Source organism: Prinia subflava (assembly GCF_021018805.1).
Source record: "Prinia subflava isolate CZ2003 ecotype Zambia chromosome W unlocalized genomic scaffold, Cam_Psub_1.2 scaffold_51_NEW, whole genome shotgun sequence".
Lineage (NCBI taxonomy): Eukaryota > Metazoa > Chordata > Aves > Passeriformes > Cisticolidae > Prinia > Prinia subflava.
Genome location: NW_026960618.1, coordinates 543,039 through 570,863, shown reverse-complemented (window position 1 = coordinate 570,863; position 27,825 = coordinate 543,039). Strand labels below are relative to the sequence as shown.

At 43.7% G+C, this 27,825-nt stretch overlaps 2 protein-coding genes across 3 annotated transcripts; one reads left to right on the top strand and one right to left on the bottom strand.

Annotated features, from left to right (window-relative positions):
• Window positions 1-24: 24 nt before the first annotated feature.
• LOC134565273 (radial spoke head protein 6 homolog A-like) lies at window positions 25-16,274 on the bottom strand. The gene is given in 6 exon segments (XM_063424787.1): window positions 25-998; window positions 8,468-8,594; window positions 12,305-12,785; window positions 12,787-13,046; window positions 15,356-15,591; window positions 16,043-16,274. Coding segments are annotated over 6 exon segments (2,310 nt in total).
• Window positions 16,275-19,946: 3,672 nt separating this feature from the next.
• Window positions 19,947-27,574, top strand: LOC134565276 (protein NYNRIN-like). 2 transcript variants are annotated; one of them, XM_063424789.1, is made up of 2 exons: window positions 19,947-25,209; window positions 26,989-27,574. In XM_063424789.1, the coding sequence occupies exons 1-2, from the start codon at window positions 22,708-22,710 to the stop codon at window positions 27,001-27,003; spliced, it is 2,517 nt and encodes an 838-aa protein (XP_063280859.1). In that variant the 5' UTR covers window positions 19,947-22,707; the 3' UTR covers window positions 27,004-27,574. The 2 variants fall into 2 exon arrangements, with proteins under 2 accessions (XP_063280859.1, XP_063280861.1); XM_063424791.1 differs by having other exon boundaries at window positions 26,977-27,574.
• Window positions 27,575-27,825: the final 251 nt, after the last annotated feature.

Below are 27,825 nucleotides of genomic sequence, written 5' to 3'. Positions count from 1 at the left end.
AGGAAAGAAGCTGGGTTGACAGTGTTAGTCACCACTCTCTACATCATCTTGTTCTACCATGGTAGCTTGGTATTTCAGGAACCACTGTGGGGAAAGCCAGTGGCCTCCCTTTGTTTCCAGTTCTGAGGATACTGTATGAGACACCAGCACAGTCATTTTCTGGCCCAGGGTGAACTTAAGGGCTTCCTGAATGTTCAGCACCACTGCAGCCACTGCCCTGAGGCAACCTGGCCATCCTTTTGCTGCTGCATCCAATTGCTTAGAAATATAAGCAACTGCCCTTCTGTATGGACCCAGGTCCTGTGCCAGTATTCCCAGGGCAATTCCCTGTTTCTCGTGAGAGAAGAGAAAGAATGGTTTACTCACATCTGGAAGTCCCAGAGCTGGAGCTGACATGAGGGCCTTTTTCAGCTGACCAAAGTCCTGTGTGGCTTCCTTTGTCCATTGGAGGTCTCTGCTTCCTTTTGCAATGAGCACATGCAAAGGTTTCACAAGTGATCTGTAGTTGTAAATCCATAGTCTGCACCATCCCGTCATGCCCAGGAAGGTTCTCAGTTCTTTTATTGTCTGGAATTTCGGGGTTTGGCATATTGATTCTATGCGTTCTCTCCCCAGAGTCCGTTGCCCAGAAAAGATCTCATAGCCCAGGTAGATCACCTTTTGTTTCACTACCTGAGCCTTTTTCTTAGTCACTCTGTACCCCTGAAGCCCCAAAAAGTTTAAGAGGCTTACCATCCAGGCCACACACTCTTCTTCTGTTGTGGTAGCTATTAGGATGTCATCCACATACTGCAACAGTCTCCCTTCTCCTGGTGGAGCTTCCCAGGATTCCAAATATTTTGTAAGTTGTTCTCCAAACAAAGTGGGGCTCCCTTTGTACCCTTGGGGAAGCACGGTCCATATGAGCTGAGTTTTGCGTCCGCTTTTGGGATTCTGCCATTCAAATGCAAAAATATTCTGGCTGGCTTCATGGAGGCAAAAGAAGGCATCCTTCAAATCTAAAACAGTAAACCAAGTTAGCTCTGGTGTCAAACACGTTAACAAGGTATATAGGTTAGCTACCACAGGGTAAAGATTCTCAGTTATCTTATTGACAGCCCATAAATCCTGAACCACCCAGTATGAGCCATCAGGTTTGCGGACAGGCAGGATAGGAGTGTTAAAATCAGATTGGCACTCCTTCGGCAGCCCGAGCTGTAAGAAATTTTCAATTATCGGGCTAATTCCTTCCCTGTCTTCCTTTCTTAAGGGATACTGCTTGATTCTGACTGGTTATTTTCCTTCCTTGAGCTTAATTTGTATTGGAGATGCATTTCTTGTCCTTCCTGGTACATTGGAGGCCCATACGCTGGAAACACTTGGTTCAGTATTTCCTCACTAATTTCTTCTTTGATCTCAATAGCTGGCAGTATTAAGCTTAATACTTCTATATATTTCTGCTCATTTACCTCCAGAGAAACCTCTCCATTTTTAAATGAGATGGTTGCCTCTAATTTCTCCAACAGGTCTCTCCCTAGGAGCGAATCTGGGGAGTTGGGCATGTATAGAAATTTATGGATGCCCTGCTGTTTCCCATATTTGCATTCAAGTGGCTTGCAAAAGTATGCTATTTCAGGTTGGCCAGTTGCTCCCCGCACTCTAACACAGTCATTCCCCACTGGCACCAAAGCTTTATTCAAAACTGAAAGGATAGTCCCCGTGTCTACCATAAATTTCACCTCCTTCCCCTCCTTCCCCAGTTTCATTTTTATAACCAGTGGATCTCCTGGGGTGAGGTCCCCCGGTCCCCTTCAGTCGCTTCTAGTGTGAGCGACCACCACCTCCCTTTCCCGGTTCCCTTTCCCATTTCTTCTTTGTTCAGGGCACTCATTTTTCCAGTGCGAAAACTTTCTGCAAATTGCACACTGATCTTTGCCCAGATGGGGTGGTCCTCGCCTGGGTGGTCCTTGTCCCCGCCTCCCTTTCCCTTCTTTTACCACTGCCATTAACTTTTTCATCCGTTGCTTATATCCTTCCTCTCGATTGCTGAAAATCCTCTATGCCTCATCTACCAAGGCCTCTAAATTCCTTCCCTCTGGTCCCCGGAGCTTCTGAAGCTTCCTCCTGATATCTCCTGTAGATTGCCCTAAAAATAAATTTACTAGCTGCTGTATCCCTATCTCGAACCCGGGATCTAATGGTGTGTGACGGCGCATCGAGTTCCTTAGGGGATCTAAAAACTCCGAAGGAGTTTCGGAGGGACCCTGCTTAATTGCATACAAAACTGAACAATTTATAGTTTTGGGGATGGCCTGTTCCATTCCCTTTGCTACCCATTCTTGATAATTCTTTATCTTCACTAATTGCTCTGCAATATTTGGATCCCAACCCGGATCCTGGAGAGGAAAGACATCCTTAACATCCTCTTGTGTTGTTCTGGAAAGGTTCTCTGCTAAATCCCCTGCTGTTTTCAAAACTAACTGTTTCTCTGTCTCCTTTAACGCCTCTAATAACAACTGGAGGTCTTCCCAGTCTGGGTTGTGCTGCTTAATTATATATCTTAACCTTTTACCTGTTCCTACAGGGTCAGTCCTATAATCCTTGGCAACTTTTTCCCAACCCTCTAAGTCAATTGTAGAAAAAGGGACTTTGACTAATACCTTTTCTCTCCTGGGCCCCACAGCTTGCCTCAAAGGGGCTTGTATTACTTCCCTGATTTGTTTTCTAGTTCGAGATGCTATGGGACCAGTCACACTCGTGGAAGGTTCCTCATCATCACTATCACTGTCAGGCAATGGGGTATTCAATGCTGTTTGTAAGTCAGAGGTGTGTGGGGGGGTAGATGGCCCAGCTTGTCTCCCTTCCAAGGGAGCTGAATCTTCTCTCCTTTGTCCCCTTCACTCCTCAGAGGGTGGCCCAGATAAATCTAGTAATTCTTGCATCTGTGCCTCTGCTTGATAAACCTTGTCATGATTTGTGCAACGCTGGTTTATTGAGCAGGTGCTACAGCATCATTTAGGCTAGTTTCTATTAACTTTATTTTCCTTTTCAAGGGCTAATACCAGGGGATCAGAGGGAGCTCTGATCCCACAACCCCTCTGCCATTCAGGTTGATTTCGGAGGAAGAAAAACATTTCTGCATATGAAACTTCAGCCCATTTCCCCTCATGTCTGAGGAAAATCATAAACTGCAGCAAAACATTATATTCCAAAGTCCCGGTGGGTGGCCATCTATTCCCATCTTCTAGCCGGTATAAGGGCCACCATTGGGTGCAGTACTTCACAAGGGTGCGTTTGGATTCTGTACCTCCTGAGCCTGCAATCTCCTTCCAGTGAGCTAAAACACAGCCCAAGGGGCTTGCCTTTGGAATTTCCTTGCTCTCTCCTGATCCCATTATTTCCACCAAGTACTCTAAATCTCTGGTTTAGGGCCCTCTTCACCCTGTTACCTTACACTGGGCACAAGCACTGCCTTCTACTCAAGAAAACACCACAGTCAGCAAAACATTAAAACAAACCGCACCAACCTAGAACAGCATTTATCATCTAAACCCTAAAGGCGATACTCACAACAAAAGCATGAAAACAAACATCAATACACAAAAACCCTAGGCAGTTTATCGCACAAACTCTGGAGGCTCCCAGGCACCTCACAACAACAACCCCTATAGACAGCACCCCATCAAAGCCGAATGCAAAACCCTTTAAGGACAGAATTCTTGGCAAACTATACTAAACAAACTTTACAACAGCATGCTGTAAAAGAAAAATAAAAAGGAAAAAACTCCGCAAAGGTCCAAAGAGTTTTCTGTGAGCACAGTAAGAAAGGAAATACATATAACCAGTACTTTGATGCACTTATAACCTCAGAAATACAGCACAGCTCTCAAACGCATGGTCATTTCACATACACTCTCAGGAAGGCACAGAACCAAACACAAAACACTGGAACTTTTCTCAAACTCACATGCACACAATCAAATAGGAGTTCACTCGACTCACCCCCAGAATTGCTAGCAGCCGATCCACGGTCAACGAACCCCTCCCCACTGCCTTTCCCTCGGTCAGAGGTTCCTACCATTGGCCGCATGTTCGGCCAGCGTTTGCCTGCAAGCCCAAACCCACTAAGACCCTTTCTGTGCGCTCAGATGTCTCTGTGCAACTTATCAGTGGTCTTTACCCTTTTTAAAGAAATACATACCGTTTCTCTGCTGCTCAGGGGCTGTTGTCTGCCCCCGCAGTGAGCGACCTGAGGAGCAGAACTCCTTCCAGGAAAATCCCAGTGGCGCCTTAGGAAGTCCGCCCCTCAGCCAGTCCTGCGGCTGGGCAGAGAAAGTCCCATCTGCAGGTGCCAAAATGACACGCAGGAAAGACTCTAAAACTGGGAGGCAGAGCGAGTTTTAAAGTTGGTATGCAGTTTGTTCAGCTCTGGGCACGATGCGAGATAATTCTCAAAGGCATGCACGCCGCTCACTTTTACATTTTTTCTTTTATCCTCTAGAATGTTAAATATGTATACACAATACCCTCATGCATATTCATCCTTTGGCTCCCCCCGCTCTCTGTTTCGTATGCTAATTAGCTCATCAGTCTTTTGCTCCTGCGCAGTTGTCTCTGGTGGTTGTCTCTGGGGGTCCCAGGGATGAAGGAAGAAGTCTTCCTCTCGACTCCTCTGAGATGAACTTTTGACCCCGCCGTCTTGCGCATGCTCACTGATGCTCTGGTCAAAGTTCAAGCTGTAAGGTCAGTTTTATCTGTCCCCGGGGGTGCAAGGCACCTATTATCTTTAGTATCTTTGGTTCACTTGCATTCTTGTCTCCTGCTTTGGGTAAACATTCTCCTTCTTATCAAGCATCCTTACATTCCTACATATTTCTGTTTTTTCTAAGGGCAGAAATACATCATCTGAATGCCTACTCTTTTAATGAACTTTTCTGATTTCTATGATTAATATCCTCTAATTTCCAATATCACGTTTCATTCTGTGAAAAAGAGGGTTATTTAGTTCATGTTCTATAGATAATTATAAACTGGAAACTGTAATATATTGTATAAAAGTATGTGTACGTGCTCCACCCGCGTGTCTCACAGATTTCCGTGGAGCACCTCTCCTGATCTTCCCGGTCCAGAAATAGAAGGTGAAAATACAAGGCACTAATGTTGTCAGAAGAAGACAATGAACATTGACCAACCTACACTCTGACTACGTGCAGCGAAGATCACCTAAGAGCAAGGACTTACTCTGGTCACTAGCCTAGGTGCGACAAAGTCATCACATGCTACGGTCGTTAGATTACCTCAAAGCAAGGACTTACTCTGGACATTAGCATTTGAATATGGACCGAGGGACTTTTTCAGGGCTTAGTGTAAACACTCTTAATTGCCGGTGCTTAACAGAAACAATGGGAAGAGTGCTGCCGAAGGGGAAATAAAGCGTATTTAAACTGAGCCCCTAAGCGGGCGAATTTGTGTACCCAGCTAGAGACCAGACTGCCAGGCTCTGTCTAAGGGTCACCCTTGGCTCTTTTTCCCGGGAGAAACTCTGTCAAGTAGGTATCGCTGTTTGTGGGTGGGGGGGGGGGGGGGTTTGTTGCTTAAAATTCTGTGATTTGGTTCCAAATTTTGTGATTTGAATTTTTAATAAACCAAATTATTGAATTTGGAAATAAATTGTCGTGGCATTTATAACAATTCCATTAAGGATTTTTTCCTATTATGCCATGTGAACCTCCCCTGGTGCAACCTGAGGCTGTTTCCTCTTGTCATGTAATGGAGGAGAAGAGGCCAACTCTCACCTGGCTACACCCTCCTGACAGGGAGTTGTAGACAGGGATAAGGTCTCCGAGCCCCCTTTTCTCCAGGCTAAACACCCCCAGCTCCCCCTCAGCCACTCCTCACAGGACCTGTGCTACAGACAAAATGGAGCCCCAGTTCCATTGCCCTTCTCTGGATGTGCTCCAGCATCTCCATGTCTCTTGCAGTGAGGGGTGCAAAACTCAGCATGGGATTGGAGGTGCAGCCCCCGAGTGCCGATTGTTATAAATGCCAATCCAATAGTCCAATTGAAAATATTATTTGGTTTATTAAAAATCAAATTACAGAATTTCGGTAAAACCAACAAGCGGAGTTACAGTGATGATAACCCAGGAATCGTCGAAGGGTGAACCTGACAGCAGCCTCTACCACACTGCAGCCCCCCACAAGTTCACAAATTGGCCCAGTTTGGGGTCCAGGTTTTACACACTTTATTTTGCCTCTGGCTGACGGAGTCTAGAACATCCCTCTGACCACCCTGGAGGGTTTGGAGACCGGACAGGGGGGTCTGGGATCTGTACAGGGGGGTCAGTTAGACCCACACAGATCCCAGGAGGACACTGACTCTGATTGCTGTCCATGGGAGTGAACACTCACATGCAGGAAGAATCACAAATCCTAAGAATTTAAAATAAGTAGTGGATGGTTTGTTATAGAATATAAATATAGAAATTAGGATTCTTAGTATATGGGGCTGAAGAGGCAAGATGGAGGAATTGGGGAGTGGCCCCTGTCTTCCTTGTTCTTGCTCTCGTCCCCCATCTTGTGCTGAGTTGGGTTTTAGAGATTGGCTTAGAGTAGAACTGACATGTTAGTATAGGTAGTAGGTATTGGTACAATTTTGTAAATAAAAAATACGTTGTGGACGGTGGTTGGGTCAGGGGTACCGTACATAAGGTGCGGGGCTCTCTGATCCGCCCAGTCTGCTGCGTGTCCTGCTCTGCGGAGATACCTTGCAGAGCTGAGAAAACTAAGATAAGGTACCCTGCCAGGGAGGCCTGGCAGAGTTGAAAAAGGACTGAGATAATGAAGAATAAACAACCTTGGAAATGTGCACCGGCGGACTCAGCTTGTCATCTCTACCTCTGGTGTGTAACACTTAGGGCAAAGAGAAGACTGAAAACCTTATTACCTCTGGGAACAGCAACCCAGAGGAAACCCTCAGGGAACAGCAACCCTGGGGAAAAACCTTATTACCTTGGGGCCAGCAACCCCAAGGAGAATCTCAAGGAAACAATAACCTTGAGACCTGGCATAAGATTTCCCCACAGTTCTTTGTTTCCCTGGAATAGTTATTCAAATTCATTGCCCTCACTGGTCTGCTGAATGGGGTCTCCTCTGGGAGGGAGAAGCATCCATTTTGGACCTCTGGTGAGTGAATGGGAGCAGAAATTTTGAATGGACAGATGTTCTCCTCTGGTGATCAACGATATGGTGGGGCTCTGATGACTCTGCTGCCTCTGGGAGGAAGAACTGATTGCTTATCCTAATGTGTCCTCCTTTCTGATGCTAATGACGGTGCCCGGGTTCCCGACATTTCATTGTCTCCTCCTAAATGGTGGTTTCAGGGTGATGCCCGCCTTGGAATTTGTAAATTCCATGGCTTGATGGCACTAAGGTTATATTTCCCATAAAATACTTACACTTGGTGTTTATGATTTAACATACTATAATCCATAAGAACAGGAATTAACATACCATATTTACTGCACCGATGATGAGCAGTATTGATTTATTAAAATATGAATATCAATCTAATATCTATATCGAACTGTGACGGGCAAAAGACTCTCTAACAGTTAAAGTTAGAAAGTTTATGTTTATTGCAACCCTGGGCAGGGCATGGGATAGCTCCCTAATACGCACTGCAAAGATCACAGATAATTACAAAGCCTTTTATTTACAAAAATGTTGAATACACAAAATACAAATGCATATTCATACCCCGTCACTTCCTCTTCTCCGCTTCGTATGCTAATTGACAAAAAGGCTATTAAGCATGCGTAGTTTGTTCCCTGAAATGGGTCGGTGGTCCTTTTGTGAGGAGTGGTCACCAAAAGGAGGAAGTAAAATGAGTCTTCCTCATTCTAAACTTTCAACCTTTTCAATGCAGATGTGATTAATGGCTGGTAGAACTCCCTGTTTCCTGTTTTCCAGGACTATTTCAGTGGGTTTCTGGAAACAGGAGGTCTGGTGTTGTATTGATTAGTTTCTCTGTTTGACAAGCAATGAGTTATTAAATCTGGGGTAGCTTATCTTAAATCCAGTTTCTTCTAACCATCCTCTAACTTTTAACTGATTTCAGCAAAGCTTATCTATTCATTTCAGCTAAATCAGCAACATCTATTGTTAACTGTAACCTTAGCTTTTCTCAAAGCTTCAAAATTAGTGTCTCAGAGCTGTTCTGAATTTGCAATAACATGACAATTCCAAGTTACTTTTTCCTTTTAATCTCAACAAGATGGTTACCCAGCAAACCTGATTATTTCAGTTTTAATGTCAATACTATTAATCATTTTGCTTTTGATTGATTTTGTAAAAGAATGTGTTTACCCTACAGAGGCAAAGTACATTGCTCCAAGAAGTCAGAGCTCTATAACTTCAAATATTTACTGCTAAATGACAACTTTCCAAGTGACTCTCTATCAAAAACTTCATATTGCATGAATAATACCTTCATCTTCAGAGATTAGAGTAAGAAGGGGTGGTCCTCTTTCTTCCTGTTGCTCTTCCCCCTCCTCCTCTTCTTCTTCGTCATTTTTCTCTGATTTTTGAGAAGGATTAATCCAAGCACAGCTACCCTATAACTGATATGGAAAAGTAATGAATACATGTAGCAATCATTGAAAGAATGCGAGTTAAAACTAGTTAAAAAATATTGGCTCAGTGTCACTTTGGTTTTGAAGACTTTTTTAAGCCTTCTGTTATGTTCTTCATATTGGAGTCAGAAGTTTCACCTTATCACACTTTCTGCTATAAACACTGGCCATGTTTTACTAACTGTCTTTTATTGTTTACATATTTCTAGGTAGGAGGAGAAATGTGATTAACAGTTAGCTCGACCAACGTGGATTGAGAGGTGGAATTCCATCCTCCAATCCACGGGCACCATGGCAAATGTATAAAACTGGGTTCTGTAAATAAACTCGCTCTCTTTTCCTGCTTCGCTCACCAGCGTGTCCTTGTGTAGTTCTTCCCGTGTCCACTGTAACAGCTCAGACACACACACACACAGACACACACAGAATTAAGGCATGGGGAGAAGAAAAACACATATTCCTTAACTGGTATATTGTCAACAGAATATTGTATCCTCGTGGCAGAATGTTCCCCTCATTCATTCCTGCTTACTTTTTGAGAATAACCTTATACCTCTGTCATCGGCTTTTTGTTATTTTGTATTCTTCAGTTCCTGGCCAGTTCAGTTTATATCCTTGCTAGATTATCAGTTACTGCAAACTATGGACTTATCCCTTCTTTTTAAAATCTGCTTTGTTATTTGGCTACCAGTCAGAGGAACATAAGATAATGTTCTTAAGATTCTAATTCATATAATTTTATTTTTTACAACTATTGTTTTGCTGGTAGCAAGCTTAAACATTATTTCCTATAATTTACTGTTATTTTACACTAGCATTCTTGAATTGGTAGACTAGCTATCAAACCATCCCACAATGAAAACCAAATTAGTAATACCTCTTTCAAGCACTAGTCTGATAGAATAAGTTTTTAAGTTTTTTCATTTGAATGTTTCACAGCAGAAAGTATAAAACAAAAAATTAACCAGAAGAAAACACCAAATAAGTTCCATTTAGCATACAACCATAAGCTACCTGCTTTTTAGCATCCTACCCAAGAAAAGAGAATTTTAAACATTTTTGTTAAATAAGGATCTCAAAGCAGAAAACCTAATACAGAAGTGTCTCGGTTTGAAAGACAGGTATCTGCTAGGGAGGGGGCAGTACCTCCCTTGGAATGGAGAATTCAAGTCCCCTCCCTCCAAATTATTCTAATTTAGAAAATTAAAGGAGCTTTCAGGCAGAGGTATGGGGATTGGAATAACAGTTCTTTACTAGTATGTCTAACAAGGCAAACAAACAATAACAACTACAGCATTAATAATAAACAGGACGAAGAACCTTGAGGGGCTTTTTTTCACAAAGCCCGGGGCAGTCTGATCTCTTGGAACTCCAAGAGCACCAAGCTGGAGTGGTGAAAAATCCCGGGCTGATGGATGAGATGTATCAGAAGCTCTGTCAGTGGTAGCTGGAGCGGCAGGGATGTCCTGGCAGGGCAGGGGCAGGGCAGGGGCAGTGCAGGGCCACAGAGTAGCAGAAAGCCTCAGAGCAGTGCCGAAGAAGCCACACTGGCTAGTCAGAGCCGGCCTAGCAGGGCAGGAGGAGGCGAGCTCAGGGTTCTGGCGCACACGAGCAGATGGTGGTCGATTTTGCAAGACTGGACAGGGGGCGGGTAACAGTGAACTCCTGCAGTGAGCAGCAGCCTGGCTGTTCTCTCTCAGATGCCCAGAGCAAGAGAGCGAAGCTGCCCCCAGCCCAGTCCTTTACCTGCCCCCAAACATCGCGTTATCTCCCCCCCCCCCCCCCCCACATACCTAGAGAAACTCCCAAAGACCCAAAGAAGTGTAGCCAGGTGCTATAACTCCTCCCCTCTGGCCCCTTTGTTCTGCTTGAGTACCTACAAGTACCCAGTAGTTTCCTAGCAACTTATGGGAAAAATTATATAAGAAAAAAAAAAAACCAAATTTAACCCCCAACAAGAAGATTGCAAGAAATAATTTTTATCTATCAGGGCATGTTGCCATGAGGCTTTTTCCTGTGTGTCAAGTGCTCATATTGAAAGAGAATGTGCAGCTTCTCTCACGCTTGTTAATGTAAACATTGGCCATGTTTAGCTAACTGTCTCCCATTGTTTACATATTTCTAGATGGGAGGAGAAAAGGTAATGGACAGTTAGTTTGACCAGTGGGATTGAAAGGTGGGAATTTAATCCTCCAATGGATGGACATTATAGAAGATGTATATAAGTTACTTTTGTAAATAAACTGGAGGAGTTCCTGCCTCCTGCCCTGATCTGCTCACAACCCAGAAAATGTCTCCTGAGTTCCTCTCTTATTGTCAGGATCAGCTGCGGCAAGGGCATAGATCCATACTGTTATTTAAAGATAGGTTTTGCAATAAATGATTAGCCAATTTGAATTAATACAGGATTTTATTAATAAATTAATAAACAGAATTTTGAGAAAGCTAACAATCAAGGATCAGTTTTGAGCCTAGGATCAGCACTGGGTGAACCTCAGCTTTGGCCTCTATCACACTGAAGCCCCCTTGGTTCACAAATTCAGTCTCTTTGGGTTCTGCTTATATACAGTTTTTCACCAGGACAAAGTATTACTTCATACTTTCTTTGTCTTTTCAGTTTGTCTATATTTATGTAGTCTTTTTCTTTGCTGCCTGGTCAGTTGAATAGGTCTTCTGAGAAGAGATGAATATCTGATTCGGTTTCTGGGAACTGTGCATTGAAATGCACACCCCGGATGGTGGGACAATATCCATATCAAGCGTTGATCGCTGGGTTGTTTTCAGCTTCATCTCCGGAGGAGGCTCATCTTCCTTAGAGCCTTCCTCTTTTCTGTTGCAAATTCCAGCCTTTCCTGAATTCCCGGCAGAGGTAATTCCAGTTCCTGAGTTTGTTTTGTCCTCGGGCCTGAATGACTTTTTCATTTATTTTATAAGGGACAACTCATTTTATATCACATATGTATTACAAACATGAATTATCCCATGCCATTTATTACAGTTTCAATCCCAAGAACACATCACTGGAAAAAGTACTAAAACTAGAGGGTTCCTAAATATATATATATATATATATATATATACACACACACACATGCATACAAATAGATGATATATGTAAATACATGCAATATATTTACATATTATATACAATATAATATACATGATTTATGTGTAAGATATTTTGATGTTATATACTGTCACTGTGAGTCTCGCCAGAAAGACACACGGAGTCCGGAGTTTGGGGAGATGAGAGCAGCAGGGGAGAATCCCCTGCTTTGTTTATTACTTCCTATTATAAACTTTTAGCAAGGTGCCCGTGGATTGGAGAGTGGCATTCCCACCTCCCAACCACATTGGTCAAAGGGACTGTCACACAGGCTTGTCTGTCCCAGCAAGGAATGTGAAAATAATGGCAATGTTTATAGAACACAACCGGTGTTTACATGAAAGGAGCGTGAGAAGGTGCAAACCTTCTACTTTAATAGGAACGCTCAGCAAACTAGGAAAATCTCATGGTGACAATATACAATATAAAATATATTTTCCATATAAACATCTTTCAATCCAATAACATTTCTGTGAATAGTTTGCATGTGCAGATGAGGAGTGTCATTCACATTCTGTAACCCTACAAGCACTCAGTGTAAGTGGTATGCAAGGTCCACTATAGTGTGAGCTATGCTGGCATACACCTGCTTTAGAATGCCCTTGACATGGTGTGCCCACATGGCGAGGGACTGTACCATTTCAGCGACAGGAGGAGGCTCAAACTCGGGGTTTTCTTCATATGTATCTACTCCTTCTTCTTCTTTTTCCTCATCTGCAAACTGGTAAAATCCAGTGGGAGAGACATGGGTTCCTGCTGAGATTCGATCTATCTGTGTGCGCAGGTAATTGGCCTCATTTCCAGGAAAAGGAGGAAAGCTCACAACAGGAGAATTCAGCCGACCAGGGAAGAATTTCTTGATTTTCCTGGCACAGACAATCTCGGCTGGTGTCACTGGAGGCAACTTCACCTAGGGTTTGCCTGGATTGTTACAGACAAAATAGACATATTTTTTAGTCCCAGTCCCTTTTGCTTCTTTTGGGATCTCAGGTGAGGGTTTATAGGTGGACTTTGGTGGTTCAGCTTCTTTTTCTTTCTGCTCATCTTCTTCAGCCTCACCCGTCTCTCTCTCCTTCCACAGTAGGTCCCTCTCCTTCCTCTCCTGTTTCTTCCTCCTCTTCCCCTTCCCATAAGTGTACTTCAGCTATAATATAGTTCATTTCCAGGCCCAAAATTTTGTCCCAGAAGAGGCAGGGCTGGATTGGTTGAACATTAATTAGGTTTTTAGGGGCAAGGAATATGTAATAGGATTCATCTTTGTTCAGGCCAATTCCAACCTGTTCAAAATAAAAGGCTGTTTCCATCACATTTGGTAGAGTGGGCTGTCCCTAGGAAAGAAGATTCAGAGTTAGAGCTAAAGAATAGGATAATTATCTACTTTAAAAATTGAACGTTATCTACTGAACATTATACTTCACTTTCCTGTCATGCCACTCATTATCTCAAAGTGCTTTGTGGACATTCATTCACTAGTTCTTTTTACTATCATTTTAAAAAATTACAAGTCTTTTAGTGTTGAAGAAGAGAACACAGATGAACTGCAGCTCTTAGAACACAGGATTTCAAAATTCAAACTCCTAATTACAGCAAAATAAGGAAAGTCAGCATTCTTGCACAAGATCTACAAGGGATTCAGTGCTAGGGCATGTCAGCTAAGAGGCCTTGATGCCTGCAAACAGTGACACTGTGTTGCCTTGTGTGGATGATAATACAGATTTCATATATTTAGGCACCGGACCAACAACATTTCTCTGGGGTGAATGTTGCTACCCATGCAGCTCCCTGCAGTTTGTAAAATATTGCCCCCTGCTCTTATCAAAGTCCATTGTAAGACTCCATCTGGCTTCAGTGGAAGCAGAACTAGGCAAATAATTATTTCCCGTTGCTCTACCACCCATCTCTCATTTAATGGGGGATAGGTGATCATATAACACAGACAGACTTTAAGAAGTTAGACATGGCAGGGTGGGGAATTTGAAAGAATTAGTGCTAGTTTCATATGGAATTTCTTTGGATCTGACAGGTTTCTTATATCAAAGCAAGACTGACAGGAGTATGAAAAATTCAGAATTCCTTTCTGAAATACCCTACCTTTTTTTCTATTTTCAGCATCCTATACTGTTACTGTAAGATATACAACAAGGTATGCAAAAGATGAAGGACTATCTCTTCTGTGGTTGGTATTTGTACGCTGCAGTGGTAATTCATTTGAATATATCCTGGTTAACTTCATATGAAAATCAACATCTTGTTGAATGATTTCCTTTGGCTATTATAATTCTCATTTATATTCTTATATGTAATAAATGCTGAGCCAATTCCAAATTAATAAATGATTTTATTAATTTTAGAAAAATAAATGGACAGAATTTCGAGTAAGTCAACAATTAAAGAATCAGTGTCGAGTGCTGGGATCAGCACTGGGTGAACCTTAGCTACGGCCTTTATTGCACCTCAGCTCCCCCTGTTCACTCTTTCAGTTATGTGAACCCAGTTTTAATACAGTTCTTTTAGCGGGACAGAGCATTACTTCATGCTTTCTTTGTCCCTTCAGTTTTTCTTCATATTCATGGGGGTCCATCCTTGCTGCTCGGTCAGTTGAATCAGTTTTCCTTCATATTCATGGGGATTAATCTTTGCCGTTTGGTCTGTTGAATAGTCCTTCCATGGGAAGATGAATATTAGGTATGACTTCTGGAAATCGCCTGTCCCTGGTGGTGGAGCATGGCCCATTTTGGTGGTAATGGTTGGATGGTTCGCAGTTCCATCTCTGGAGAGGACCCATCTTCCTCGGACCCCCTCTCCTTTTCTCTTGTAAATTTGGTCGTTCCCCAGTTCCCGGCAAGGTCGTTTTTGATTCCGAATCTGTCTACACCCTCCCCCGCCCCCCCCCCCCCAGCCTTGTATGATTTTACCGTTTATTTCAAAGGGCATAACTTGATTTATATTATACATACATTATAAACACCAATTATCCCACAACATTTATCACATTATATTTCTCATTATAAGAATTCTCATTTTTCCTTGGGTAAAAATGCTTCTGCATATAAGCAACTGAATAATGAAAAATCCTGTTTTAAGAAGTGGCTTTTCAATTGTATTAGTTCTTCATTAAAACCATATTTTGTTTCTGTTGGAGAAGGACAGACTGGAACCACACCAGGAGCTGAAAGAATCACAAAATTCTGCATTCTGCTATTTTACAGTAGCAGCTGTGCACAACATTGTCTGACTGTGTCAAGAATTATGGTCACTTCAGTAAGGAAACGTCCCTTTTATATACAGAAAATAAACTTGGATGCAATATTCCGTGCTGAACTGGCATACGGGAGACATTATAAACCTTACTTTCTGTTTGTCACCTCTACAACATCCCTGATTATAAAGGCTCAGGATATTAGATTTACTACAGGAAAAAAATCTCAACTAAGTAACCAGATGGGTTTTTTTCTTTGGAACTAGACATGGGAGGAGCTCACCTGTGAAGTGGGTACATGGTGCTATGACTGCAATTATTTGTACGGTCACGAGAGGCAGCACTACCGAAGAGACCACAACTTCCTTTCTCTTCCCACCATCCGCCAACCCCTTCCCTGGTATATTTGGTACCTTTTTCACTCTGATAATAACTCACCATCTCTTCTTCTACTTCTTCATGTTCTTCTTCTCCACCTTCCTTGACAAACAAAGCTTTACACTTTTCTGCAGCTTCAAATGTTGGAGGAATCAGATGTTTGTCTTGAAGAGTGTCAATTTTTTTCCAAAACTGAGCCCACTTCACATCCTTGCTGATATTCTCAATTATGTCTACTGTATTTGTAGGCTGTTCATCCAGGGTCTTTGTTAGTATATTAGCGATCATATCTGTCATATAAATGTAAATATTGTTGGCTTACTATACAAAAGTCTTAGAATATTATTATTTTAGTAAGAAAAGTAAAGGATTTGGATCTTTGGAGAAATCATTGGAATAGTTAGAAGAAAAGGGATCATGGAGCATTAAGACAAATTAGAGTTAAAACTAGTCTGATTATACTTAAGAGCATTCCTATCTTCCATTTCTAGTATATACCCCATCTATCTATGATCTGAATCTGAATTTAAACTTACTCTCTATCATAATTTCTTTTTGAGCTCTCTATAAAATTTCATTAGGAATTTATGTTCTGAAAGATGTTGGACACATACAAGTATCACTAGTGATGAAATATTGCATGTGTAACATTATCCCATTCTATACGTACCTCTCTTTGTCCTTTTACCTTTGTCTCCACTCAATACTTCCTACCTTATTTGATTGTGATCCTTTTTCAGACTTAGAAGTTCAGGCCATATTTCATGTTGGTCTTCAGTAAATAGGCTTTTGCATTCTTGATTGCCAGCATCCGAGCTTGGGGATTGGGAATTGCATCCTCATATGGGCTGTATCCGGGCTGGTCAAGACCATAACCCGGTTTGTGTGGCTGGTAAGGGCCATGGCCATGTTCATAGGCATCTTGTGTGTCGGCACTTTTTGGTTCCTGTGAAGGGTCTAATTCTGGCAACTGATCCATGCTGTGCCTTGCCCCCGGTGCCTTGGGAGCCTTGTCCTGGCGCATCTCTGGCTGATGTTTGGTTGCAGCACCTGTAGCTGGTCAGTGTCTTGTTCTGCTGGCTGTGGGTGGCCAAGGTGTTGAACTGGGCTCTGTGACTGACACCAAGCTTGTCCTGCTGCACGGGTCTGGCCAACACTTCCCCTTTAGTCCTGTGCTTGGTGGGGGTCCTGGTGCACCTGAGAGTTGCTTTCCTTCAGTCCTCGTGGCTGCTGAGGCCTTCGCCTTATCTCCTGGTATTCCCAGGGAGCCGGTCCTGGTTCTGACGTCTGGGGCTGATGAGGGTCTCAGAGGGCGGCTGCCCAGGGCCCCGCTGGGGCAGGTGAGCAGCGTGGGGGCTGTGTCCGGGCCACAGGCGGGCTGGCTGCTGCCCTTCCCGGCCTGGGGCGGGGGCTCACTGCGGGCCCGGGGTGCAGCCTGGCCCGACCCTGCCCGGCTTGGCCCAGGGACACCGCACAGCCCCTCAGCAGCAACGGCAGTGGCGAGCTGGGCATCGCCCGGGGAACGCGGACGCGGGGAGGGAGGGCAGCCCCAGTGACCCGTCCCAGCTGCCACTACCCTTTCCAAAGGGGTTTCTAAGCCCTTCTGTATGACTTTCAGTGAGACTCAGGGGTGGTGGTGAAAGGAAGGTGGTTGAGGCTGGTCTGTACGGGGTCCTTAGCAGCCTGGTCTAGTGAATGGCGTCCCTGCTCATGGCATCAGGTGAGAAGTAGGTGATGCCTAATGTCCCTTCCAACCCAAACCAGTCCTGTTTTGTGAAACCATGAAATGCTGTTAATACTTTCCCTTGAACATTTGTGGTAGGAGTCTTTCAGCTGTCTGCTGAGAGCAAAATGAGTGGGTTAATGAGAGCAAAAGAGTGGGTCTTCAAAAGTTTAATCTTTTTTTAAAAGGTTGTTAATTTGCCTTCATTGCTTTTGTGTGCATTTTAGTGGTGATATGCTGTTCATAATGTACAAAGGTTTTTCTTTTAAGAGAAGACAAATACTGTAAAATCTGGTATTTGCTTAAAAAGATTCTGTTCATGGATTCAAGGGGGAAAAAAACCCAAGCAGTTGTAAGTTAAGTTGGAATGAAGGTGCTTGGATAGAAAGCAGTTTTGTCATGCAGCACAATCAATGTTAATAAGAGAATTACAGAACCTGCTGAGGTGGAAGCGACCCATGAGGATCACTTCATCCAACTCTTGACACAGGACACCCCAAGAGTCACACCATGTGCCCCAGAGCATTGTCCAAATGCTTTGTGAACTCAGATTCAGTGCTGTGACCACTTCCCTGGGGAGCTTGTTCCAGTGCCCAACCACCCTCTGGGTGGAAAACCTTTTCTTTATAGCTGACCTAAACCTCCCCTGACTCAGGTTCATGCTATTTCCTTGTGTCTTGTCACAGGTCAAGAAAGTGAAGAATTAAGGAGACAGGTGGCCATGATGTGAGTTTACTTTCATTTGCAACAGTATTCAAACACTAAATTGTTTAAAGATGTGGTATTATTTCCCATTATCCTACTCTGATTTCCTTGGTAAAGGATTTGCTCTATTTCTCCAAGTCTGTTTTGCCTGTGACAGTAATAGGTGAATGATCTTCCTGCTCTTATCTTGTCCTGTTGTGTTTTTTCTACCGTCTCAAGTTCAAAAGAGGGAGTGGTAGAAAATTGACTTTGGGGGCACCTGGCATCCAGCCAGGGTGAAACTAGTAAAGGGCTGTAAAAATCTCAGCAAAATGCCCTGTTAAAGTTCTAAGTTGTGTTAAATAAAGTAGTGCAATACCTGAACTGTAAAATATACTTCTCTGTTGTTGATGGAGCAGTTAATGTACCTTTTAAAAAGTGTGGTTTATTTTAGATATTTATTAGAAGCAACCAGAAAAAATTATGAAATAGCTGTGACAAACTTCTGTCACATTCCAAGAGAGTAAATGCTAGAAGTATCACTGAGGAATCTGACCCATTGTGAAGGAGCAGCATGTCACGAGCCAAAGGATGGTCGTGATGGTTCGTTTTGATTTCAGAGTGCAAAAAGAGGCAACGATAACTTAATCCAAGTAAAATCAATTGTATCTTTATTGATACACACAATTATGCGATAGAAAAGAAGGGAAAGAAAGAGAGAGAGAGAGAGGAGGAAAGAAAGGGTATAGCTACCGACTGAACAGACGTGAGTCCTCGTGACGCTGGTACCAGTAGACCACCTTCGCAGTCCTCGTGGCACGCATCAATAGATCCGTCGTCCGCCGGGGAGGGCCTCCGAGTGTGAGTCGCAGGGGGAAGCTTTTATAGTCATTTCAGAAGCAGAGGGCACCTGGCCAATGCAGGCAGAAGTGGGGGGCACCCAGCCAGCGTGGGGGGAGCACCCAAGAGTCACTGTGAGGAACCCCGTTGCTCTGGGAATCAGGCAGGTTTGGGGCAAGCAGGTCTGGGCTCTGCAGCAGGTACAGCACAGTCAGTCAAAGCAAACACGGCCTCTGCAAACACGGCCAGGAACCGTGACAGTGTCCATTGTTCCTGCATGGGTCCCCGAGGAGGGCGTCTTGGTCCAGTGGGTGCAGCTGCAGGGAGAAGCTTGGATCTCTCCTGTGCGGTGGCCCTGGGTCCATGGGAGTCTCAGCCTCTGACAGTCGTGAGGCAGATGAGGGATTTTCAGACCGACTCTTACACAGCAGAACATATTTTTCCACATCCTTAACAGGTGAAGCATTTATATCAAGAACTAAAAAGTTTCTGCATTATGTTTCTATGATTACAACAATTAAGACATTATCATAAAATATGTTAGTTCTGCTGAGTTTCTACTTGTAGAGTTTTTTTTACTGATTTTGCAAGGAATGTCCCCTGGTTTATTTTGCAGAACTTACCCATTGACTGCAGAGGGTGATACAGTACTTGCAAATTACTTGTGGATTCCCTTATATTTGATTTCTGTATCTCATATTTGGAGGGAAAACTTGTTCAGTAATTCACTTCTATTAAAACTGTATGAACTAAGTTAACTTTCTGCTTGTGTGCTGAGTGAAGTAGCTGCTCAAGGCAAAAGGGCAAGTGCTTTGTCTTTTCAATTTTATTCAGCAGAGAGAGAAAACTGGAGGCACCTATATTGCAGTTGTTTAAGTTAGCACACATGTAAAATGTGCAAGCGCTCAGTGTTGGGAAGGATGAAGTAGAAAGACCTTACAAATATAGTGGTTTAGATTCTGGGAGTCTGAGTTCAACAAGCGAGATAGAAATGAAACATGCTTTGAGATTTAGGGTGTGGGGTGCAGGGCCATCAGCTTGTGAACAACGACCTGCTAAGCTGAGGGCCAGCCCCCTTGATTAAACAATATACTTCTGCTAAGCTGAGGGCCAGATCGTTTGATTAAACAATCCCCTTCTGCTTGCCTTGGGTAGTAGGACATTTCTATTGGCTGTATATGTTGTCATCTTGTATTAGATTGGTTGGTCCAACTCATACTCTTCAACTTAGAAAGATATTTAATGTACGGGATTCAGGGCTCTGGCCCTCTCTCGGCTCGGTTCGCTGTTCCTGCTCTCCTGGCCTGCTTTAGCTGTGTCTAGCAGCTACAAGCAAGGCCTTCCCAATAAACCACGTGTTACCCCTGCTCATTGCTTATAGAGATAATTTGTCGCCGGTTCTACTGTTGGTGGAGGGTTAAAAAATATAATTTCTAGATTGAGTAATGTGTAGGGGGAGGAAAGTAGAGAACGTACAACTGGAACTTGACGCAGCTAGCTAGGAACAAGCGTCAACAGCTCCATGCTATTGTTTTAACCAAATCAAGTGTGGATCAGGGTAGAAGCGTAGGTATGATTTAAGATAGTAACTAAGGAATAGGATAATCAGTATCTAGGGGTGGGGGTTAGTTAACATGTGTATAATTTAAACTATAAAAATCACGAATCGACTCTGTATGCTTTGGACATCAGATTTGGGTGTATTATCACCCCGGTGTCCCGCGCGCTGGAATAAAGAACCGCATATGAACGCCTTCGTGTGGTTATATGTTTTCCTACGCTAACATTTTTGGCGACCCAGGACGGGACCTTGTGGGCGCAGCCAGGACCCCGCGACCCGATCACGCTCCAGCCGGCACCGGGTGATTTCTCGGGGAGCCCATCGGCGCCGCGACCCTCGCCGCTCACAACGACCCCTGGTGAGAGGTAAGGTTCTTTATTCTCTGGTCTGGGGGCCTGCCATTAAGACGCAGCGAAAGCTACGCTTGGTTGGGCAAAAGGAATTCCTGGTGGTATTGCCTAGGCAGCCGTCCGTCAGACATCGCGAAAGCGTTGCAGGTTCGGCATCTGTGGTTTTTATGTATCTGTAATATGGAGAAACTAAAAGGGTTAAAAGAGGTTTTGGGCAGCAATAATGCCTCTATACCAAGTTCTTCTCCGTTGGGTTGTTTGTTGGCACATTGGAAAGAGGGGAACTTCAGTCAGGAATTACGAAAAGATAAGTTGATTGAATATTGTAATGTTCACTGGCCAAAATACGCCTTGCCTGAAAATCAGAGGTGGCCGAAAAACGGGTCTTTTGATGTGAAGGTTATTATGCAACTTAGATCGCTTTGTACACAAGATGGAAGGGTAGAACAATTACCATATATTGACTTATTTCTGTGCTTGCTTGAGAAACCGGTTTTGTGGCTTGACAAAATGAAAGCAATGAAGCTTGAGAATAATAAGTGTCTGGCTTGCGTCCAAAATAAGCATTGTATGGAACATGCAGTTTTAAGTGAAATTTTAGGGGGAAAAAGAGATGAACTGGAATCGGAATTATTGGTATCTCCCATGGCTCCCGGAACCACCACGGCCCCCTCAACACCAAGTTCTACCCCGCTCACCCTGACCCCACCTGATTCTCTTACACCCCCCTCGCTCGCGCCAGCACAATGTTTCACCCCCACCTTTGTCTGCTGAAGGTAATTATCCTCCTCTGCCTGTGCCAGCCGCTCCTCCGCTTGCCCCTCCTCTGCCTGCTCAGAGAACCCCCCCTTCTCCACATACACCTGCTCAAAGCTATCCTGCTCCCCCGCCCACACCCGCTGAAAGAAAATATACTGATCTTCAAGTAGACAGTGAGCAAGGAAGAACTCAGCTTGCCTTTATTTTTCTGGGTCAGGCACAGGAAGATATTAGGAAAAAGCTACAGAAACTGGAAGGTGAAAAGTTAAGAAACTTAGATAAACTCCTAGAGGTTGCCTGGAAAGTTTATAATAACAGGGACAGAGAAATTGTCAAGAAACAGGGGCAAAGCCTTTTGGCAGTCTTACAGAGACAGGGGCGGGGACGTGGTAGAGGTGGTCGTGGCGTTAATAGAGGTGGCTTTGGCAGAGGTTCTGGTCATGGTAGATTAGGTCTGAATCAGTGTGCATATTGTCGGATGGAGAGACACTGGAAAAGGGAGTGTCCAAACCGGTTTAGCCAGAATGGTCAGCCTCAGTTAGACAGTATGTTTAATCAGAGTGGTGAGCCTCAGTTGGATGGTGTAGCCAGGGTCATGGTTTTACATGAGAGAGAGCCAGGATCAAGGGAGCCCATGGTGACTTTGCATTTAGAAGGAAAAGACGTAGATTTTCTCATTGACACGGGGGCCACACATTCTGTACTAAATTATCTTGAGGGGCAAATCGGGAACAAGTCAGCAGCAGTCGTTGGAGCCACAGGGAAGGAGGAGGTACGGCCATTCTTGCAACCCCTAGAATTGAGCTTTGAAGATAAGATCTTGACCCATGAATTCTTATACATGCCAGACTGCCCAACTCCGCTCTTAGGGCGCGATCTACTGGCAGCACTGGAGGCAGTAATTACTTTTGAGAATGGTGAACTCGTAATGAAAATTCCGGAGTCTAAGACAGGAAAGATTTTGATGATAAAAGAAAAACCAATTTCTAATATTCCTAAAGAAGTAGAAGATGCAGTAATTCCCTCTGTCTGGGAAACAGATGTACCTGGAAAATCTAAATTGGCACAACCGGTACATGTAGAGTTAAAAGAAGGAGCAAAGGCTGTACGAATCAAACAATACCCTATAAAACCAGAAGCATGACAGGGAATAGCAAAGACCATTGATAAATTTTTAAAATATCGAATTCTAGAGGAATGTAAATCGGAATACAACACCCCAATTTTCCCAGTGAAGAAACCCAATGGTGAGTATAGAATTGTACAGGATTTAAGAGGTATAAATGAAATAACAAAAGACATTCATCCAGTGGTTGCCAATCCCTATACATTGTTAGCATCCGTAAAAGAGATATATAAATGGTTTACTGTAATTGACTTAAAAGATGCTTTCTTCTGTATACCCCTTGACCAAGAAAGTAGGAAACTATTTGCCTTTGAGTGGGAACATCCAGAAAGTGGAAGAAAAACTCAGCTCACCTGGACTCGATTACCGATGGGGTACAAGGGGTCGCCCACTCTCTTTGGAAGTCAACTGGCAAAAGAACTAGAAATCTGGACCAGAGAAGGGCAAGTACCAAGAGACCAATATTTATTACTCCAGTATGTAGATGACATTTTGATTGCAACAGAGGAAGAAATGACCTGCATAAAGGTAACCATTGAGATCTTAAATTCATTAGGAATGGGAGGGTATAAGGTATCCAGAGAAAAAGCACAAATTGCCCAACAGACTGTGATTTACCTGGGATGTGAAATCTCACAAGGGCAGAGAAAACTGGGTACTAATCGTATTCAAGCTATCTGTGCTATTCCAGAGCCCCAGAATCTACACGAGCTGCGGATCTTCCTCGGAATGACAGGGTGGTGTCGCCTGTGGATCATGGACTATAGACTGATCGCAAAACCCTTGTATGAGGCTCAGAAGACGCAGCCGTTCACCTGGGGCAAACCACAGAAAGAGGCCTTCCAGAAGTTAAAGGAAGCACTGACAACTGCTCCTGCTTTGGAGTTACCTGATCTGTCTAAAGACTTTCAGCTGTACGTGCATGAAAGGCAGCGACTGGCACTGGGAGTCCTGACCCAACGACTGGGAAGCTGGAAAAGGCCGGTGGGTTACTTTTCCAAACAACTCGACAACGTAAGTGCCGGATGGCCTTCATGTCTGCGGGCAGTGGCAGCTACCGTGCTGCTGATACAGGAAGCCAGGAAGCTCACAATGGGAAGACACATAGATGTCTATGTGCCACACATGGTAACTACAGTCCTGGAACAAAAGGGGGGCCATTGGCTCTCTCCAAGCCGGATGATGAAGTTTCAGGTAACCCTGACTGAGCAGGATGATGTTGCACTAAAAACAACTAACCTCTTGAATCCAGCTCTATTTCTAGGTGCCACAGCTGAGGAAGGTCCATTAGAGCATGACTGTCTAGAAGTCATCGAGCACACTTATTCAGCAAGAACAGATCTGAAGGATGTCCCCCTGGAGCAACCAGAGTGGGAACTCTTTACAGATGGAAGCAGCTTCATGGAGAACGGAGCCAGATACGCGGGATATGCGGTAACTACAATTGATGTAGTAATAGAGGCAAAATCACTACCACCTAACACGTCTGCACAAAGGGCAGAACTAATCGCATTAACCAGAGCACTCGAGCTGAGTGAAGGGAAGACAGTGAATATTTGGACTGATTCCAAATATGCCTTCAGAGTAGTGCATGTACACGGAGCTTTATGGAAAGAAAGAGGACTGCTGTCCTCCCAAGGGACAAATATTAAACATCAAGATGCAGTCCTACAATTGATAGATGCAGTACAAAAACCTGAACAAGTAGCAATCATGCACTGCAAGGCACATCAATCAGGCAACTCCAAAATTTGTGAAGGAAATCGAAAAGCAGATTGGGCAGCCCGTCAGGTAGCGCGAGAGGTGCAGAAAACAATGGCATTGATACCATCAAGACTTAATATCTCTCAATTTAATTTGCCTCCGAAGCCAAACTATACAATCGAAGATGACAGACTAGCACAACTGCTGAAGGCACAGAAGAACGCAGAAGGGTGGTATGTAACCGCACAAGGGCAAATAGTGGTACCTCCTTTGGTAATGAGAGAAATTTTACAGGTAAAACATAATGAGTGTCACTGGGGTGCAGAGGCGTTGGTAAAGTGGTTAAGACAATACCTAATCTCAGTACGGATGCAAACAATGGCCAAGTCAGTAATGTCTAAATGTGAAATCTGTCTGAAAAACAACCCAGTAGCTAGACGACAGGCACAGTTAGGCAGAATTCGGATAGGAATAGAACCAGGAGACTATTGGCAAGTGGATTTTGCAGAACTGCCAAAAACTCGGGGATACAAATACCTGTTAGTAGGGGTTGACACGTTTTCTGGATGGCCAGAAGCCCTTCCCTGTCGCACAAACCAAGCAAAGGAAACAGTTAAGTGGTTATTACAGGAGATCATTCCCAGGTTTGGGGTGCCCCTAGGGATATCATCAGACAGAGGCCCACACTTCATAGCCACGGTGGTACAAGAGGTAAGCAAGTTATTGGGATTATCTTGGGACCTCCACACACCATGGAGACCCCAGTCAAGTGGGCAAGTAGAAAGAATGAACCAGACACTGAAGAGGCAGATCAGTAAAATATGCCAGGAAGCCAAACTGCAGTGGCCACAGGCTTTGCCGATAGCATTGCTGAGGGTTCGGATAAAGCCTAGGAGTGGGATGTCAGTTAGTCCTTATGAAATATTGTATGGGAAACCATATGAATCTCCTAACCCCAATCCAAATGTTCATGTCACAGGGAAACAAGATGTGTATAATTATGTTCTGTCCCTCGGGAAAACTCTAGCTCGGCTTCGAAGTGTTCTCGTGTGGAACAGACCACTGGCCCTGGAGAATCCAGTCCACAATATCGAACCAGGAGATGAGGTATACATCAAAACCTGGAACGAAGAACCACTAAAAGAGAAGTGGACTGGTCCCCATCAGGTACTGCTAACCACCTTTACAGCAGTCAAAGTGGCTGGAGTGGAACCCTGGATACACTACACACGTATGAAGAAGGTCCCTCGTGGAGTCCAGTCGTGGGCTGTAGAAACTTTTGGACCAACAAAGCTGAGGCTGAAACGTCTGTAACTGTTCAAATGGTATTGGTAACTGTGCTCATGCTCTTCCTGTGGGTAATGTTAATTTCATGGATACTAATGTCACCAGTAGGGATTGCTGTTACTTTGGGATATGGGATACAGAAGGGTCAACTAACAACTCTTCATTCTAGAATGAAGAGAGAGATACAGGCAAAAACACAAGTAATAGAAATTTCTAATGAAATTCGGGCTGAGAATGTAATGATTGGATTAGTCAGAGACTTTGCCAAAATGCATAATACCAGCAGAATAACGGCCTGCCTGCCAATACCAAAGGCAGCAGGGGACCCAGTAAGCTGGGGAATAATAACATCAAAATTACCTGAAATAGGAGGGAACAAAACAATTAACTGTAAACAAGTACCAGAGTCAAGGGTGGTGGTCAGAGAATACTGGAAGATAACAGAGGATTCCTATATGCAACCCATGAGAAAGTCAGAGTGCATTCTTAGTAATGGCAAATTGGGACAAATCATAGAGTGGTGGGTTAAGGACCAAGACCTTGCAAAATGGCAATGTTGGTTTCTACGCTATCAAAAGATCAGGGACAACGCTACAGAAAGTGTTGTGGTGTGGAAATGTGAAGAGAAGGATTGGAAAGGACTGGAACCTTGGGACAGTGCATGGTCTGTGAGCATCCTCCAGAAATTCCAATATATGGAAAGCACACCCTGGTGCATTAAATGGAAAGGCTCTGAAAATGAGACAGATCCCACAGTGACAAATACTGATACTAGCAGTCAGAAAGAGGCAAATAAGGTAAGTTGGTGGGTATGTAAGAAAATTTATGATTGCACCTCTGACAATCTAGAAATGAAACAGTGGTCACCATTGGCAATAGCCTTACGAATTGGTTGTGCCTGCAGGAAAATTAAACACAAACAAGGCAAAATAGATTCTAAGATTATAGTAGGATGTAGCAGGAGTACAATTCGAAGTCCAGGACCATTTGTATGGGCAATGAGTGATGGCACATGGACAACACACTTGCCTATGGATGGGGAGGTAAGAGAAATCACCCTGGGCCTTCCCACTTTATGTCCAATTTGGAAGAAATCCCCATTTAACAGGAGCAGTGAAGCCTTGCAAATAAAAGCAAAGCGAGACGTCTCAGAAGACAAGAACCCAGATGACACTTGGAAAGAACCCTCTAGTGGAGTAAAGATTGGGTGGGCCCTAGAATCCTTGTTTGGTCCCATTGCAAATTATCGAAATAGAGAAATGCTATATAGACTCACAGGTCAGGTAGACAGATTAGCAAGAATCACATGAGAGGGATTTAGGGAACTCAATGTGCAATTACAGGCCACCACCAAAATGACCCTGCAAAATCGTTTGGCTTTAGATATGTTACTTTTGAAAGAACACGGAGTGTGTGGATATTTAAAGGGACAAATCGACCATTGCTGCATCCACATCCCAAATGTAACTGCAGATGTAGAACATGACATCAGTCAGTTAAAACAAATAGAGCATGAGGCACAAAAGGAACAAAAGGATTTAGCTACTAGCTGGTTGGGTAAAATCTTTGAAGGATTAGGATGGAATGTGAGTTCATGGATAAAGTCTATCCTTGAAAATCTGATAATTTTACTGATTATATTTTTAGTGATTTGGTCAGTTTACAGAATCCTGAAGAGAGAGATACAGAAAAAGGCATCTTGAAACAGGACCATAATGAAGGCACTGGCACGGAACCCAGCACCTTCAATCCGCAACAACATCCCGGACAAAGCCTATGACAACAGAGGATTTGAAGATGAACATCCAGTATGAACTCTGAAGCCTAATGGACTGTATTAAGTGAAAGCATTTACACTTAGTATATTAGAGTGAAAATACTTTCAAAGGGGGGAATGTTGGTGGAGGGTTAAAAAATATAATTTCTAGATTGAGTAATGTGTAGGGGGAGGAAAGTAGAGAACGTACAACTGGAACTTGACGCAGCTAGCTAGGAACAAGCGTCAACAGCTCCATGCTATTGTTTTAACCAAATCAAGTGTGGATCAGGGTAGAAGCGTAGGTATGATTTAAGATAGTAACTAAGGAATAGGATAATCAGTATCTAGGGGTGGGGGTTAGTTAACATGTGTATAATTTAAACTATAAAAATCACGAATCGACTCTGTATGCTTTGGACATCAGATTTGGGTGTATTATCACCCCGGTGTCCCGCGCGCTGGAATAAAGAACCGCATATGATCGCCTTCGTGTGGTTATATGTTTTCCTACGCTAACACTACCGTCACGGAGATACTCCTTCAATTGGCGCCCAGCCGTGGATGAACGACTGATCCAGCCTTTTCCACCCGTAGGAGATTTCTCCATGGACGGTAACTAAATAACCAGTTTTAGCCACCTGAAAGTGTCGCGAGCACAGCTTAGGGCTGCAGCGCAGCACCATAGCTGGAGCTCTTAAAATCTGCTGAGGTACACCTGGAGCATGGGAAGCTGTTAC

Bases quoted from the DNA above. Each gene is read 5' to 3' on its own strand.
- LOC134565276 (XM_063424789.1), top strand. From the start codon at position 22,708: ATGGGGTACAAGGGGTCGCCCACTCTCTTTGGAAGTCAACTGGCAAAA.